We start from the raw sequence: 18892 nt of genomic DNA, 5'->3' as shown, positions 1-18892 counted from the left end.
ATTTCTTAACCAGACTCGTCGTCACAATCCTAATCGCAACATTGGTGATGGAAATTGCATTAATTAACTTCGTTGGAATCATCCTAGGCTTCGTATTTGTCACTACTGAGAATGTCTGGTGCGAAAAAGTGTTTGTCGTGTCAGTTAAGATTAAATTTTTATTAAAAATTTGCACTGGTAAAAGCCATCTGTTTTAAAGGCTGAATCAAGTCTTCAATCAATCAATTCTGAATCAATCAACCTCATTTGTGATGATTAAGCTGAATTGAGTGAGGGCGATGGTGATGAAGACAAATGACGCTTATGCTGCCAATGAATCTTAATGTACAACTGTACGTAACAGAACTTCCCAAATGTCTCTATTCATTGGCTTGCTGTTGACTCCAGTGTCGTTTGTCATCTTCCTCATTGGCAGTCTTTACTACAGTGAAGTCTGCATTGATTTCTTAAATGAAGAGGACAGCGATTATTTCGGAGTTTAGCGAATTAAATCTTTTTCTTTTTTGATCATAAAATATGATAATCAAAAGTTTTATTTCGATTAGTTTATTGTTATATAAAGAAGATTAAATAATTTACATTCAGCCGTTTTGTTGAATGTCAATATTTTCCTGATTATATTGATTTCATGTTCATCAAACAACGAGTCATTCTGAACAGTTGATCTAGCAAAAACTAAACATTGAAATTAAAAGTTTGTGGACCGATCTGTTCAAAAGGTTTTGGAAAAAAAATTATCGAGTTTTCTAACTGGTTTTCCGGCATTTCGCAACGTATCTGTTGGGTTTGATGTGAACAAGATTAACCTGATGAGAGGTGGAGTTCTAGGGTTAGTTATACATATACAGTCATCTTGAATCTTCTTAGTCTTGTTGGTAATCATACGATGATAACGGTTTTTGTTTAGCGGGCTGATACATTATTCTAAATAGGTTATTTCCTTGAAATTATAATGAATGTTTGCCGGTAAAATTTTGCTTTATATAACTTTTCATAAAAAATTGCCTTTTTTCCAAAAGGTTATTATTGGGTTAATATGCTGGGTTATGTTACTGCATTTGGTAATTTTTTTTCTTCTTGCATTTTATAACTACTAAAATTTAATTTTTCAGTCACTGTAAAAAGTCGGAGAGCATATTTTCGTTGGGGTTTGACATCGTCGATCTCAACAACGAAACCATCGTTTGTAGTTTTGTTTCATCCTTACCTTAATTAATTTCATCGAAAGTTTTAGTTTAGAAATTGTTGATCTTCAGTGATATAACTAGAGGTTAGATAATTTGATAGCGAGGGTATTTTAGTATTCTTCAGTGTATCAACAGTTGTTGCAGTAAACTGGTGATGGTGATGTTGATGTTAATGTTATCTGAGCGCTGGTGTTCAACTAGAGTGCCAGTCACAAGCAAATGTGTGTGATTCGTTGTTTCACGTGCATTCGCATGCGTTGTGTGTTTGTTGTTGGTGCCTCTGGAAAATAGTGAAAAAAGATTAGTAACAAATTAGTAGCAGCTGACAGTAGCATTTATAATGGTAACATTTTAATGTTTTTATGTGCAAAAAAAATTGCAACATAGTTAATTCATCAGTTTGATTTCTTCTTGAATATACTTGTTTATCTTGTCGCTATGTATATAAATTTTATTTTATTTCGCTACAGCCATATTTTTATTTTATTTATTCGCATAGAGTCTGGTGTCTGAAAATGTTTTGCGCTCAGTTGACAAGCAGATCAAGTCGTTAAACCTAACCAGCTTGCCTATATTTCAAAATGACACTTTCGAGCTAATCAAGGATGTGGCAAATATCATGCTGACCTTCCCAGTGTTGAACGTTTCTGTGGGCATTTCGTCTTAGTTTATTTTTTTTTGTTGATTGTGGGTTTTTATTGAATGATTTATTTCAGTTTTCTTGAAACACTGGGTATACAAATCTTTGAAGTAAACTTTACCAACATAGAATATTTAAATGCTATAATGTGAAATAATTTCTAGCAAATAAACAAAAACAACAACACACGTTTAGGCGACATTTTCCCCGTGATCGGGGGTTACCGTTTGGCTACCTATGATGAAACCGAAATACCCCTCGACGCCATCCACATCTGTCACTCGCCTCAGTATCACGCAACCCCGCTTTCACCCTGTCCTTCTCCACCTGCTCTCTCCATCCCAATCGCGGGCGACCCCTTCCTACCACTCCTTCAACCTCGAACTCCAACGCTCGCCTAATCCCTACCCTTTCATCCCTTCTCAACACATGTCCATACCACCGCAATCTCGATCTCCTTATCAATGTCACAATGTCCTCATTCAGTCCCATCATTGACATCAGCTCTGTACTACTCCTCCTATCCTTCACTTTAACCCCACACATCACACATCAATTTCTAGCAAATCAAATTTTTAAATAATTTTTTCAGATTATAGCACACTAGATGAACATGAGCTTATCGTGAATTAAAATTCTTAGATTATTTTATTACTTTTATTTCAAATAAATTTCAAAGCAAACAGTTTTTTTAAATTGTTTTGAAATATAAGTTTATTGAAAATATTGAACCAAAACATTTGGTCACTACAGAATACAAATTGACATTTTATTTTTCAGTTGATAAACTGAATACTAGTGAATGAATATTTTCATCATATAATATTAATAAATAGATGAAACGATTATGAATAAACGATAATAATTAATAATAATACGTAAAAAAATTATGTCATTCTCACAATGTAGTTCACTAATATCAGTGTGCCTCCGTTAGAAATCCTCAAATCATCAACTTTGAATGTTGTCAACAATCCAACTGTATGTCATTTTAGTTTTCAAACACCTGTTTGTGTGTGTGGTGTGTATGTGTGTGTGTGTGTGTGTGTGTGTACCATTGTTAACTTACTCCATTTTTTTGTGTATGTTTCTTATTCATAAAATGTTTATTGACATTTATTAATCTCTTGAGAATAATTTCACTAATATTTTTTCACACAATTATTTGTTTATTTTTCTCATTTTTATTAAAAGTTATTTTTATATTTGCATTTGGCATTGAAAGAAATAAATTAAAATAAATTAACATTTAATCAGGTTTCGGTATCCGTTAGAGACATATTACGTGGGAAACTGGTTGACATAGATGCTCTTATTAAGTTATCTGAGCAGATATTGAAACTTGAGGTTAGCAATTTAGTACGCCGTGTTAGATTAGTAGTACGTAGTTATAGATTAGTACACCTAGTACTATTAGTAGCTTGGTTTTAAGTAAAAATCTATTAACATTACTGATTTTGAAGTTCTATTTATAACATGGAAAATAACGCCAGTGTTAACAAACTATTTTAGAAATAGATTAGATTTAACACAAAGAGGTGTGGTTGTATAAATGGGTAGCTGATCGTCCAATGATGTCGGGTCACACAAAAGTTACACTCTAAGTTACACATATGAAAATAAAATAACCATTAATTTGATGGTGGTAAGACGACTTTGATTTTTTTAACTGTTTTTGGTTAAACTTTTCGTCAAAACATGCAGAGCGTTTACATGGAAAAGTTCAACTTTCTGAGGAATGGCCTGTCAAAAGGATCGGACGTTTGTATAAAAGTTTTATAAATTATTGTATATATAGGCTAATTTCAAAATTGACCATTTGATATAAAGGATTTTTTTTGTAATTTACTGTGTTAAATCTAGTTTGAATTGAAAAATTATTATAATTTATACAATGTTGCAAAGACTAGTTTGGTTTGATTGAATACCCAACTATACAGGAGTTAAACCATGACCATTTTTTCCATTCATTTAATTTCCACAACTGTTGTGTCTTCCGCTTAATTGTTGGTTAATAACGACAATTAATTATTTTACCCTCTATTCAATTTGTTAGTCGTTAGTGGGGACAGTTGACAGTCTAATCAAGCACCTCTGGATGATGATTGGTGAAATTTCAAATCCTAAATTTTCAACTCTGGTTTGATAATTTTCCGTGTTGATTTTTCAGTCAATTACTTGATGTTTTAATGTTGGTAAATATGATTTTGAAACTAGTAACAAAATTCGCAAATTAAAAATTGGCTAATGAATTCCTGGCTGGTCTCAAATGTTGATTTAGCCAGTTGACTTCTTTTTTAAGATGCGCCATTCAACACGTCAGAACGTCCCATATTAAGTTACAATGTGATGGTGATAGTTATGCTGATGATAATCAGAAGGGTGTTAGTAAGAATAATGATAGTTATAATGATGACGTTGTTGATGGGTTATGGTGAAGACAACCATTCAATAAGTAGGTACAGATGAGTGATGACTTTCCACTTTACAGCTCTCAAGTTCCGTTAGTGAATTTCTGCTGAAGAAGCTGGTTGATTTCTACTTTTTCTTCAAAAATTCGGTCGTTTATTGATTTTTTTATCAATTTTTATACTTATCAAATATCTATGTTATTATTATTACTCAAGATTATGTGATATGCCCTACTATTTGAGAATTTTGGCCTAATAGCATTTGTAACAAGAATGTAATAATATTAACAGAAATTTTATCACCAGTGTAAGACTTTTTGGTACTTCTTTTGATTTCATCATAATGACTTGCATGACACGCCTCATCTAGATACTCAGTGTTGGCAAATGTAGGACTCTCTACGACATCTTCACGGCGTTCATCGTGTCCTCTTGCGCTACCACCATCAATCCATTGGTTAGTGTTACTTAAGCTATTTAATCAAGCTAAGTTTTTTCTAAAGATAGAATTAAAAAATGCCATGTAATAATATATTTTTTCTTGTTTTGGAGTAAAAATTGTCCAGGTTATCTGTGAAATAAGCCGGTCAGCAAACAGATATGATTGACTGGTGTTTTTGTTTCTCTTATTCAATCGAATCTGCATCATTTACTCTACTGATGTTCTCTTCGGAATTGTATGATGTCAAAATACGGACAAAAGACTAAGACTGTAAACAAAAATTTCGTCAGAATTCTTTTTGGTTTTGCTTGGGATCAGCACTCGTCCTTTTCATCCCTAGTATGATCTCCGGATTGTGGCTGGGGGCGCTCATAACCAGACAATATGGAGGAGTGTTAGTGCTTTCGATTCAGTGAATTTTTGTTATTTAAATTTTCAATGAATCCGTTTATCAGTTAAGTAACTCTTAATTGAAAAAAATATTACTTCAATAAAGCTTGGACACGTACAGTATAAGGTACAGTAAATACCCAGATCTTATGCCATCCACAACAAATAATGCCTCTTCATTGCATTATACCAAATCTGACCTATCGGGGAAAAAAACATCAGCTCAACGCTCACGTGACTCGGTTACGAGAAAGTCAACTCTACATAGTTTAAAATCAAAAACGGAGTTGTCACCCAGTACCAAATCTGATACTGTATCTCCTTCAAGTAGAGAATCGGATGCAGATTTATTACCCAGTACGAAATCTAAAACCATTTCTTCTCCTTACAGTAAAGGTTCCGTAACAAAGACTTTTACTAGTTCGGTGCAGAACGTCACAAAGGATAAAGATAAATCAAAGAGAAAGAAATAAAAACATCAATCAGTGACTAGTGTACAATTAAAACGTATGCTTAAACTCCTGAATGGATGTAGTAGAACTCATAAAAAATAAAAATAACATGATTTTTTTTCTACGGAATTATTTCTGAATTGTAAGGTTTCATTTAGCTTTATTTTCAATACTATCCTCTATATTTTTCTTCAACACGCCACTTCCATTTTTCTTGTTTTCTATCAATAGACTGCCGTTAATTTGCTTTTGGAAATACATCACTGCTTTTTTTTATTTATTTAAAAAAATTTAAACTCATAGTTTTGAATGCATTCGAGAATAAAATTATAATAACCGAAGAATAAAGTACGATCAATAACTGGTTCAATAAATACAGCTTTAGGGAAGTAAATAAAGGCTGGCTCCAAGATCGAGTTTTATTTAATAAATAAATACTTTCCACATGTACGTATCAGTAGTGCAAAAAATATGTAAAGGTATAAATGATGACGCGATTTCGCGAATTTTTATCCTACTAACTTTTGTCAGAATTTTACTTGGAATAAACCATTCTTTTGAAGATGAACCGATTTTTGAGTTGTTGAATTGTAATGTCTGCAATCATTTTGAAATTATTTAAATGAATTTTCATTAGGCTCAACCTGTTCTACTGAAAAAATGTTATTCCCTCAAGTTGGAACAAAAGTTTATTTGGCATCTATCCATACAAGTGACAGCATTGATATAAGCAATGCACAAAATGTTGATTTGTAGCTTTCAGTGACATGCTCCTATGAATTTAAAATGCACCTACCTGTACCACTCTGATTTTCATCCATGAGTGTCAAACTTTCCATTTAGAGAACTTCTTTTTACAACCATCCTTACAAGCAAATGGTACATCTGCCTCTACATTTTAATTTTTTGAATCACTTATGTGGATAAATTTTTATTAAGTGGTGGTGTAATTGATTTTGCACTCATATTTAAAAGACAAATGCTCAATTTGAAACACATATGAAAATCTTTTACTTATTTATTTAACATGAAAAAGAAACAAGAATCATACATCGTATTACTTCTGAATCACACATCAACACAGTGAACATAACTTATTAAACATTTTTAAAATCATTCAGCTATCATGTTTTTTAAGCTTCCATTGAAACGGCAAAAGAACTTTTAACATCAGGCAATTCCCGTATTCCATCCTTGTCCACAATTTTTACCTTGAAGCATTCCAGGTTGATTATAAATCTTGTTGTGATCTTGGAGAAAAAACAATATGTTTTCAATAGAATGCTATTGTAATGTCATATGTGTGAATTTTTGAGATGCATCTGATAGACTGAATATTTTAAATTGAGTTATACAAATGTACAACCTCATCAACACATTTCTGTAATAATTTCATGGCTTCATCTTGTGTCATGTCTGTAAATAATCAGTTATCATGTAAATAAGTAGCAGTTATAACATGAACAAATGCAAAATTACAAAAGTACAGTAGATACCTGGTTTATAATGGCAGTCCATGACACTGAGTGAGAAAAAAGATGAATATCCATGGGTGGCAAACGGAACCTTTACCAAAGAACCCAAGTAATCCATGTAATACAGATTGGCACCATCTTTAGAATCATATCCAGCAATTAATAAGTTCACAAAATAGGGTGTCTGTCAAAGATATTAATCAATTTATCTTGCTGATTTCCAGTATTGCAAAATTATTATTGCTGGCATATTAACCCTGCTACGAAGTGACTCGGCCATGCATCTCCTGGTGAAATAGGCAGCCGCATGAGTTGAAAGATCATAGCCATTCCTCATTCTGTACAACTGGATGTTTTTTGAGATGTACTCTGCAAACTGTACGGTGTCACCATCTCCACCACACACAGACATTAGGAGGTTGTCACTCAATTTGATCGTCTTGTCCTGATCTAAGAGAATTTAAAAAAAAAAAAAAAAAACAAGATTTCTAATTTTTATCTGATTTTAAATTTATATTTATTAGTTATTCAAACTATAAAAATCGATTTTGGTAATCAAGTTGAATTAAGAGTAAATTTAACTCGCGATGAAATTGAAAATTATTGAATAGGTAATTAAATTAAAAATAAAATTAATAAATTTCCTGATTCCAATTTCATGTGTAAAAAATTATAAAATCAAAATGAAACGAAAAACAAACCTTTCTTCATGGCAACTATACTACGAGCCATCAAAGAATCAGTGGCCAATAAAACAAAATCTTTCCCTTTAATTCCAACCAAGCACTCCATAATTGATTACTTTGTTCAAAATTTAAACTCGAACGGCAAACGATAATCCGATCAAAAACTCTAGTCACCGTAGAAAAGATAAACAACAAAGAACAACGTAACACAGCTAAAAGTTGATTTCTGTTTTAAAAAGTATTTTGACTTCGAAAGCTAAATTATAATATATAAAGCTATAATATAATATATAAAGCTATAATATATATCCATGATCTAGATTGAAGCAATTATGATAAATTTTTTCATCAATATGGCTTGGCCATCTACTCTAGATTTCAAGACATGCGATAATATATGCTTAAATCCTTTAACCAGCTTCTTTCTATGACTTATTGCTTTTATTCTATGTATATGCCTGCATTTCCCCATCAAATTCTTTCCATTACAAACTTCACTGAAAACTAAAGCAGTAATGATGTCATACACATCAAAAATGGGCAACTTTAATGACGTCATGCATATTATATTAAAATATAATAAACTAATAAAATATATAAAGACGCAAAAGATTTCAGGAGAACATTCAATTCAGATTAAGTGGTATATTTCAATTCCTATGTGCCATTTAATGGTTTAAGATTGTTATAGTATTATAAAAAAAGATCAATTTTTATTAACAAATAAAACATTTACTGCAGCCATTCAGATTCAAAATCTGTTTCAATATGAAAAAGGTTTCTTTGGTCTTGGTCATTTTCATTTCGTACATTTTCTTTACATTTCATTGATTTTTGAGATCTGCCATATAAGATAGATAAAATACTTTACACTCATATTTGATGAAAATAAATTCATGTACTAAGTACTCCAAGTATAATGTACTAACTGATCTGTACATGTAAACTGTCTTGTTTCATTATTGATAACTTTCTTTATATTGTTGTGATCATCAGTGTGGCAATTATGAATCAGACCTTTGCCCTCAGCATCATACATATCCTCTCCATCCCTTCTGTCATTTTCATTCAGAAACATGTCCCACCTTTAATATAAATTGGATTATATCATGAATATTTTTATAATTTCAAACTCATATAATGACAAAAAGAACTCTTTTCTTCCACTTATCTGTAACTTATTTGCTTCTTATTAAAAAACAAATGACAAATTAACCTAGTTGATGATTTTTTCTGGTTCTCAGTAATGCCAGTCTTCGAAGTTTTTTTATGTTTAATGTTAACAAACCCCTTTTTATCATTATAATTGTTATTGACAGCAAAATCAACAAGATGGTGGTGCCCATTATCATCATCATCTGCATCTTCAGAAAGAACAATTTTAGAGGAATCAATGAACCTGCTCCATTTGGATGTGGCCTGGCAATATTATTAATTAAACAAATTTTTACTTATTAAATGGATTATAAATATTTATAATTATCAATATTAATAATTACCATTACAACAATAATAATACAACAAGTTACCTACCTTAGAATCTCTGTCTATTTTTCTTTTATTTATACCTGAGTTAACTATCGAGGAAGTGTAATGCTCATTTTTATGATGGCCAGATTGGAGTAAATGTTCGTAAGCATGATGACCATGTTTATAACCACCATATCCTTGTTCACAACTATTGTTTCTTTTGTCCTCATTGTAGTCTTCTTCTTCTTCACTGAAGTCTTTTTCTCCATCTTCATCGTTATTTAATTTTAATCTATTATTTTCTATCTCACCTTTCAATTTGTTCAATTTTTGAACGTGCATCCTGCATTCATAGCCAGCTCCTGATCCATAAATCTGTGTAGAAGTTAATAAGGTGCACTTAAATTTAATAATTAAATTTAATAATTAATTTAATTTTAATTTTAACAAATATCGTATAATAATATTGTTAATAACGTTAATTGTTATTGAATGAGTCAAATTGAAAATGAACAACCTGCTTAACAGATTGCTTCTCTTCGCAAACCTTGCACGACCACCTACCGGTTTTTTTCTGCTGCTGCACTTGAAAAGTTTCACATTTGTAACATCTCAGGACGTTAAAAACCTGCGGCATTTTATTATTTTATTACATTAAGTCGTTTGAAATTAAGAAAGGAAATTGAGAGGAAATGAATAATTAAAATTAAGGACATGTTAAATTAAGAAGTTCGCTTATTTACATGTTCACATTTAAAATGTGCGCTCATCAGTAATTTGCACGTGTGTCTTACGGGCCGGGCTATTTGCCCTGGCTTATTGGCTTACGAAATTGCATGGGTTTTAAGTAACTAACAACTAATGCAAAATATTTACTTGACTAAATATTTTTAAAACAATATAATTAAATTGAATTATATAATTTAAAATTATTGCTATCAATTTAAATAAAAAGTATTGCTTTTTGTTTAGAAAACACAGTAGCTTACTGAAGCCATGGTTGGCTTACTTAGGAAATTGCATGAGTTTCAACAAACAACTAATACCTAACCTACTAAATATTTATTTGACTTAATATGTTTAAAACATTGTAATTAAATCGAATTATATAATTTAAAATTATTTTTTCAATTTAAATGTTGCTAATCTACCGTTAAATAAAGCCATAGGTTAGCTTACTTACGAAATTGCAATATTTTCATTAAAATTGACAAAAATAATTTCAAATTACATAATTTAAAGTCCATTGGTTGATTAGTTGATTGTTTGATTAGTTAAATAATTGATTGATTGTTCGGTCAGTTGATTTGATTCATTTGTTGATTGACTGGTTAATTGTTAGTACAGTATCAAACTGTATTTTATAAAACAAAGTAGTATCATAAAATGAATAAATAAACTATTTTCAAAAATTTGAAAAATTCCCGATTTGATTTCATTGCAATTTCGATGATGATCATTGTGACTGACTAATTAAAAAACGTCAAATAAAACTTATAAATAGGATGTGCGGTAATTTGTTGCAAAATCGTTGGAGGAAATGACGTCATTTTAATAGTAGTTATTTAACTGCATGGTAGTCAATTAACTGGTATAAAGGTTAAATTCGATTCCTATCATAAAAATTTAGTACGCAAAACTAAATAAAGAAATGGATACGTAGTTATAATACATTTATAACGTTATTTATACATTCAAATTGTACAATTGTGTTATGTTGCGATCTCAAATTATTTTGAATTCTCTCAGAAAAATTTAAACTGCTTGCGTACATACGTAAATTAATTACTATTGTTTTATAATGGGTTTATATATTATCAGAAATTTTCTAAGGATCGTTCGTTAACGTCAATTTAGTTTGATTAGCATTGTTGTTATTTTTGTTTAACTTTATTTTTTCATTTCTCTCATACATACTTGATAACATTCACACATACGTAAGCACATAAATAATCACGTACGTGATGTTTTTGATATGACAAAAACACTCCAGAGGAACCGACCTTGACCTTGAAAAATTTTCTTAGTTTAATTTTATGCACACAAACATTCACACATACATACATAACAACTTAGTGTATGGGTGTTGTCGTACATATCTGTATTTAGGTATTATTTATGATACACCGTTGTATATTTGTGTATCTTGTGTATCTATACCAGTATTCGAACATGTACGAACGTATATGCAAAGTGTATGTAGGCCCAGTGGCGAATTTAACAATTTTTTCAACTTTATGAAATGGAGCCAAATAAAAAAGTTAAGAAGATTATCTTTTATTTGTTAAAATGCATAACATGGATGAGAACAACATTGAAGTGAATTTTAAAATTTTCCTCGCTTATAAATTGATTTAAAAAAACTGATTAACTATTAATATTTTTCAAAGTTCTTCCATAAATAGGAGCCAAGTACTTCAACATGACCTTCACAAGTTCCTCAAGGTCATAATGATGTTTCCATCCCCAATCTTTGCGGGCACCGCTGTCATCAAATTCCATTGGCCAGGAGTCGGCTGGTTACATTGGTTGATGATTTACGATTTTGTGGTTAGATGATTTGCAATGAATACATATTCAACCCATATATCTATTGCAAATCATCTAAAAAACATAATAATTTCCAGTAAGCACAAATTTCATCGTTTCAACAGTTTCAAAATTAATAACAGAAATGTTAAAGTGATTTGAATTTATTAAACACAACCTATGTCCTGCCTGTTATCCGGCTTGTACGTCACTCTCAACTCGGGAATGTACTTTTTGATTTTTTCCGCGAGATCCTCAGGCGTGAAGCTCATGGCGTTGATGTTGTACGTTCTCAACTTCAACTTCTCGTCAGGAACTGTCAGGAATTCTTCAATGGATCTTCATAGATAATTAAAAAAATAATAACTAAGAAAATAAATTTAAGAAATAAATTCAGTAATCAATCACATAACCAACATATTAGATAGTCTTGTTTTTTTAAATGATTTTATTCTATCCGCTCGTTTTAAAGTAAATCTTGAAGGGCTAAATAAAAACATCCGCAAAATATACGCGTTTTTAAAACCTGAATTTAACTCATAATTACACATTTTCTTATGAGAACCCTCAGTTCACTGCACTTTCCAACCTGAGGCAGTCGTCAACGTAGATCATTGGTAGTTTGGTGTCTTTCTTCAAGAAGCAAACGTGGTGGCCGGTTTTCAGGGCATCGTGAAAGATCTGACATGCGTAATCTAACGAATAAAATTGACCATGGTCATTTGTTTTCGAAAATTTTACAGAAATATCTGCGTTAGATTGAATTATAATAAAGTTTATTCAGTCAAAAGAAATAACGGTATCATCGTTAACTGATTTGTAAGTCGAAAAATAAATGCATTAGCTAGCTCATTTGCCAATGACACCTCACCTGTGGTACCGCCGCCTGGAGCTGTATCAGCTGATATGACACCTGGGAAACGAAGGCTTCTGAAATCTAATCCAAATTTTTGATGGAAATACTGTAAATTATGAATAAAAAAAATAATAAAATTAAAATTACATGTTTGTCTTCATGTTTATTTTTAGTTTAATTTTATTTTCTATATTAAACTTAAAAAACGCAACCTTTTTACAAACATTATTGAAAATAATAACATTAACCTTTAACCAACCAACCAGCCAACGAACCTCTCCCATGAGTTCAGCGTGGACCTTGGACACTCCGTATATGGTCCTGGGTCGCTGGATGGTCAGGTCGGGGGTGGGATTGCGGGGCGATGTTGGTCCGAATGCTCCTAAATAAAAGTCGAATAAATTAGTTTATTATTTCAAAGAATCGTTTACAACATAATTTCCAATTAATTAAAAATCAAACTACGTTCAGTACCTATGGTACTCGGGACGAATAGCTTCAGTTTGTATTGCTTGGAAAGTTCCAAAACATTGTGGAAACCTGGAAAACAAAATTGTTATTTAATCATTAAATAATATTATCTAAAGAAACATCAGGCACCAGCACATCACTTATTACTAACAGACCTTCGATATTCAAACGAACAGCCAGTGAAATGTTGTTCTCCCCGATTGCACTCAGGAGAGCACTGAAATGAATGAGCCAGTCAACTTCGCAGTTGACCACAATCTCCTGTAGGTTCTTGAAGTCCAACACATCAGCGTATATGTAGCGGCCTTCGAGAATTCATGCAAATAAATGATTAATGTTGAGTTTCAATTTCGAGAAGAATGAGATGATGTAAGATTGATTGGTCGATCCGTTTGTTGTTAATTTATTGAGAGCGATAAAATTAAAAAATTGATTGATTAGCTACTTTAAAAAATGAACATGCAAGTTTGAAATTTGAGAAATAAAGAAGGGACTGTGCAATTGATAGGGTGAACCTTCATTTAATATCTCCTTAGATGGCTTCAAGATGTCTGACATGATTACTGATTCTTGGCCATACTTTTTTCTGAAATTTGTATTCCAAAAATCATTTGTTGAAATAAAAAACTAGTCCATAACTCAAAAATATAGTAGTCAATAAAGAGTAGAGTGATTAATAATATAGAGAATTTTTAAAAAACTGCATAAACTCATTAATGAATAACTGAATGAGTTAACGATAAAAGTTATGCAACTGAGATACTGACCGGTATAAACGACCAAGTCCCTTGCCCAGCTGACCAAGGCTGCCTTATGATGAAACCATATTAAATATTATTTATTATATTATTATTTACTATATTATTATTCATAATTATGTTATCAATATTTCTAATGTCAGTAATTTTTCAAATTATTACTTCAAGGGTTTTACATATTAAAATGCGGTTAGATTACAATAACTAAACTGTAACTAGCTAGAGACGTGATTTATACAACAAGGTCTGGCTACGTTAATAAATAACAACACTGATGAGGTGTGCAGATTTTATTTTAATTCACTTTCATTTAGTGTTGATTTATTTATTATTCGAAAGTAATTGATTTATTTATAAATAATAATGAGATAAAATAATTTTTCTAACTATAATAAATATATATTTAGTGCAATAATGTGAAGTTTTGATACGTACTTAATTGGAATTGCGTTTATAGATATACATTGAAAGTTGAATCAAAAGAGTCAGTAACCTGTTATTAAAATTTTGGGAGCATTTGCAGCAGCTGTTGTTGTGGCAGTTGTCGTCGTCGTTGCAACAGAATTTGTCGTCGCTGAAGCAACCACATTCCTAAATAAACACGTCAGCTTCTTGGAGTAGCGTGACGGGTATAGTCTTGAAAACATTTTTAGTGTTTCTGATTGTTCTTTTGCTGATGTAGTTGAGTGTATTGTTGATGTTGTTGATACTGTTGCTGATGTTTTTTGATGAAATTGAAGTGGTTGCAGTAGTTGTTGATGTCGTTAACTTTGCGCTTATTGTTGATGAAACATTAAATCACTTTTAACAGACGTAATTGTATCGATAATGTTAACTTTTGTGAAGCAGTTACAGTTACCAACACATCTACAACCTACTACAATAATGACAACTACCTTACAACAACAACAACCACAACGCCACAGCTAGTTGAGTGGCGTCTGACGACTTTTAAATCTTAACAATAAAATAAAAACGCAGTCTGGTTCACATAGATTTATTTTAGCAATAAATAAAACACTATAGAGTATATAACAATGCTTTTTCTTTCGTTTACAGATAGTACATGGCTCGCTCGCATTTAACTTGCTTACAGTGAATGTCACATATAAACTATCGTACGAACACACACTCACACACACACACACACACCACATACACACATGTGTTTGTAAGTAACGCAAGCATTCAATATCATTCATGCACGTATGCTAAAATTTCTTTCACAAATTTTAAAATAAACAAGTGTATAAATACTTATTAGTTGAATATGCAATAAATAATTAAGTGCAATTATAATTTATATATATATTTATATATATATATATATATATATATATATATAAATATATATATATATATATATATATATATATATATATATACTCACACAACAGACATACGTCACGCATGGTTGACTAGACATACAAACGTACATCGTACAGTGTATGAGTGTAAAGAAATTGTAAATGCACAGTGTAGACACAAGAGAATACTGACACTCGGTAGTACTGTACTGTAAATAGTACTGTACTGTAAATAGTACTAATTGTACTACTTCTGTACTATTGTGGGGAAAATGATGACTAGCTATGCTATAGCAGAAATGTGACAGTATCAATATGGATGATAGAAATTTGACGATTTAATTTGACATTTATTTAATTGAACTATGAATTTATGGATTACTTTTTTGAATGTTGGCGATTGCGCTTAGTTAAGATTTATTCTTTTGGAATGCCCCGTTATGTGACAAATTTATTGTTTGTTCATAATAAACAAATAAATAAAGCAAAAGCATCAAATATTTCTAAATAATCCACAAAATAACAAATCCTCAAAAATCATCACTAAAACCAGGTTATAACATTGTAAACGTCCTCATCATTACTATCATTATAATCATTATCATCATATTTCTTTTCGTTTATTGGTTTATTATATTCTATATAGAATACTATATTGAAATTTGTATTTATATTATTTATTAATTTGTATTTACATCATCCTTGCTATTGGTTGTAGTTCTAATAAAAATGATGACATTGGTATCATTTCCATCTCATCAATGTTGTAGCCATTAATGCAGTGTCGTTATACATCATGTTTTTTCATAGGTGTCAAACAGCCAATCAAATTAATTGCCATCACGTTCCAATCATATTCATCACCTTCATCATCGCCATCTCGATTACCTTCATCATCATCATCTTCTTCATCATCGTCATTTCTACCATCAACTTTATCATCATCTCCACCATCACCTTGCTCATCATCATTATCTACATCATCTTCACTACCATCATTTTCATCGTCGTTAATTTTTGTTATTTTTGTTTGTTTTCTGGTATATTATTATCATTTTTTGTCATTATCATCGTCGTCATTCTTATCATCTTCTCCACCATCATCATCATCACTACTATTACCATCCTCATCAGTACTTGCATCACCACCATCACCATCATCATCAGTACTTCCATCACCGCCACCAACATGGTCGGCTACGAACCATTTAACTGCACGCTCATATGCATCCCTACAGACCTCACTGCATACGTAACTATCATGCCATCATAAATCAACCTCACCATCGCCAACATTCATGACATCAACAATAACCACCGTAACATCAACAATAATCACCATAACATCAATTATAACCACCGTAACATCAACAACAACAACAATACACTCGGTTGCATCCAACAACTTCTGCACGGTTTCAGAACGTTACTGTACTGAAGCATTCATAAAACGCACCTCGTTAACAGTTGTATCAAACAACTCTATGGAAATTTAGAAAATTTCACAGTTAAATTGTTTTGAAAAACAGAGATTTTTTCATTTAGAAGTTATTAGTTCTAGGCAACGCAAATCAATTTACACGCCCTTGCGTTTGTCTTCAACACCACATTTTTTCTCATCGATGTTTTACATCCAAACCAGGCCAAATGGTTGAATCTTTCTGAACAGTAAGCAATCGAACCCCATCTCCGCAAAATCTTCTTCAAATAAATTCAATGTTGGTTGGCACTCTTACCGCCTGAGCTAATTTGCCGATTACACATACTACATACTGCATGTGTGTTGTTAGTTCGTTGTTTATATAACATTTTGAAATCAATATTTCATTACATTTCGTTTTATCTAACAAACTGTTTCCCTCTATAAATGCATATACAACAATGGTTGTATATTATGTGCATCACAGCAGAAATGTACAATTAACATTTTTTTATATAATTATTTTTGAAAATAATTTTTCATATAATTTTTAAAATCAGCAACATTTTTTTCTTCTACCGATACAACTAACCAGCCATCCAACCAACTTTTCATCCTAGACTTATACCTACACAGCCATTGAGGAATAATCATTAATAATCTTTTCATCTCTATTATCCGCTACTTAGTATTTTTTACTGGCCTTAGGGAAAAATAATCATAAAAAAAAACATACATTAATACTAATGTTTACTACTTCAAGAATACCAATAAGACTACTGAAGATTTCTAATACAACTATACGCAATTAGTTAAGGCTTCTAACTACAAAATACACCAACAACAACTCAAAATATGTGTACAGGTATTATTGCAAAAATAATACATACATACATACATACATACATACATACATACATACATACATACATACATACATACATACATACATACATACATACATACATACATACATACATACATACATACATACATACATACATACATACATACATACATTCATACATACATACATACATACGAATACATACAGTACGTACGTGTATTGCATACGTATATCATAGCGCGTATGATTGCGTACAGTTGCGTATTACAGTAGAGGTATGCTACGTTACGGAGCGCTCAATCAATGCCACATCAGAAAACGCATCAACATCGGAAACGTCTTGTTTGAAAATTTTTATTTTGCATGGAAAAAGGGAAGAAAAAAAATCTATACAAGGAAAATAATAATAATAATAATAGTAAAAATAATAATAATAATAAAAACGATAATAGTAATAATAATAATGATAAAAATAACGATAATGTTATATCCATGGCATAAGAAAATGCTTCTACGTTGTTTATAGAGAAACGATCGACGCAATGTAAAAAAATAACAACAACAACAACGACGACGAGAATGCTAGAAAAAAATTATAACAATAATAAAAATAATAATGATAATAATGAATAAAATAGTAATAAAAATAATAATTAGAATAATAATAATAAGAAGAAGTAGTAACGAATTGACTATACAATGAATGATGCTAAAACAATAGCAGCAACAAAAGAGACAACAAACCAGTCCAAAAAACACAACACAACAACTTAAAACAATGGGAGCAAAAATGCATCGGAAGCCATAAAAATAAGAAAAATTTGAAATAACAATAATAATAATAAACAGCTATATTTGAAATAACAATAATAATAAACAGCAATTATAACAGTACTACTACCAATGATAATAATAATATGAAGAAGAAGTAGAAGAAGAAGAAACAAAACAGCAGCACCAACAAAAACAAATCTGAAATAAATCATAAAAACATAGCAGAACAGGAGAAACAACAAACAAAACAACAAACTAAACAACAAAAAGAAACAAGAACAATAAAAACAACAAGTGAACAACAACAAAACCAACAACAGCAACAAAAAACATCGTCCTCAACAAACAATATATAAAACTCGTTGTTCAATTAATCTTGCTTTTTCTATGGCTTTATATATCTATGTACATAAACACATATTAATTATTATACAAAATGTATACATAAACATGTTTCTATGAGAGCTTTTATATATTTATATATATATATATACAATATATATATATATATATATAAATAATTAGAATATATATATATACATGTATATGAATATATACACCAATTATATATACATTATATAATAAAATTACATTATATGTTTAATAACAATAAGAAAAAAGTATATATATATATATATACATATATATATATATATATATATATATATATATATATATATATATATATATATATATATATATAACAAAAGAAATTTTAATATATAATCGTTGAATTAAGAGTCACATAAAAATTTTAATGAACAACACAGAGTCGAA

At 30.7% G+C, this 18892-nt stretch overlaps 5 protein-coding genes across 5 annotated transcripts; 2 read left to right on the top strand and 3 right to left on the bottom strand.

The window, feature by feature from the left end:
* Window positions 1-353: 353 nt before the first annotated feature.
* On the top strand, window positions 354-1854 carry HELRODRAFT_166698 (hypothetical protein; the record flags this gene model as incomplete). Its single annotated transcript, XM_009011923.1, has 4 exons — window positions 354-431; window positions 720-829; window positions 1113-1182; window positions 1687-1854. 4 exons carry the CDS (start codon window positions 354-356, stop codon window positions 1852-1854), a joined length of 426 nt encoding a protein of 141 aa, XP_009010171.1.
* A 1671-nt stretch (window positions 1855-3525) lies between these two features.
* HELRODRAFT_166697 (hypothetical protein) lies at window positions 3526-5543 on the top strand (the record flags this gene model as incomplete). Its single annotated transcript, XM_009011922.1, has 4 exons — window positions 3526-3588; window positions 4609-4695; window positions 4971-5074; window positions 5177-5543. The coding sequence occupies 4 exons, from the start codon at window positions 3526-3528 to the stop codon at window positions 5541-5543; spliced, it is 621 nt and encodes a 206-aa protein (XP_009010170.1).
* A 1112-nt stretch (window positions 5544-6655) lies between these two features.
* Window positions 6656-7789, bottom strand: HELRODRAFT_166696 (hypothetical protein; the record flags this gene model as incomplete). Its single annotated transcript, XM_009011921.1, has 5 exons — window positions 6656-6772; window positions 6889-6938; window positions 7019-7181; window positions 7254-7447; window positions 7699-7789. The coding sequence occupies 5 exons, from the start codon at window positions 7787-7789 to the stop codon at window positions 6656-6658; spliced, it is 615 nt and encodes a 204-aa protein (XP_009010169.1).
* Window positions 7790-8415: 626 nt separating this feature from the next.
* Window positions 8416-10151, bottom strand: HELRODRAFT_166695 (hypothetical protein; the record flags this gene model as incomplete). The annotated part of the gene is made up of 6 exons (XM_009011920.1): window positions 8416-8524; window positions 8613-8768; window positions 8900-9102; window positions 9217-9528; window positions 9671-9781; window positions 10143-10151. The coding sequence occupies 6 exons, from the start codon at window positions 10149-10151 to the stop codon at window positions 8416-8418; spliced, it is 900 nt and encodes a 299-aa protein (XP_009010168.1).
* Window positions 10152-11408: 1257 nt separating this feature from the next.
* HELRODRAFT_108931 (hypothetical protein) lies at window positions 11409-14753 on the bottom strand. Its single transcript, XM_009011919.1, has 10 exons — window positions 14261-14753; window positions 13777-13819; window positions 13525-13595; window positions 13165-13314; window positions 13013-13078; window positions 12814-12920; window positions 12554-12644; window positions 12272-12377; window positions 11861-12021; window positions 11409-11669 (listed from the first exon to the last, which is right to left on the bottom strand). The coding sequence occupies exons 1-10, from the start codon at window positions 14412-14414 to the stop codon at window positions 11521-11523; spliced, it is 1098 nt and encodes a 365-aa protein (XP_009010167.1). The 5' UTR covers window positions 14415-14753; the 3' UTR covers window positions 11409-11520.
* Between the last annotated feature and the right edge of the window lie 4139 nt (window positions 14754-18892).

The sequence above is a fragment of the Helobdella robusta genome, assembly GCF_000326865.2.
Source record: "Helobdella robusta unplaced genomic scaffold HELROscaffold_10, whole genome shotgun sequence".
Taxonomy (NCBI): domain Eukaryota; kingdom Metazoa; phylum Annelida; class Clitellata; order Rhynchobdellida; family Glossiphoniidae; genus Helobdella; species Helobdella robusta.
Note: the sequence above shows the minus strand (reverse complement) of the source record. Positions and strands in the feature narration are given on the sequence as shown.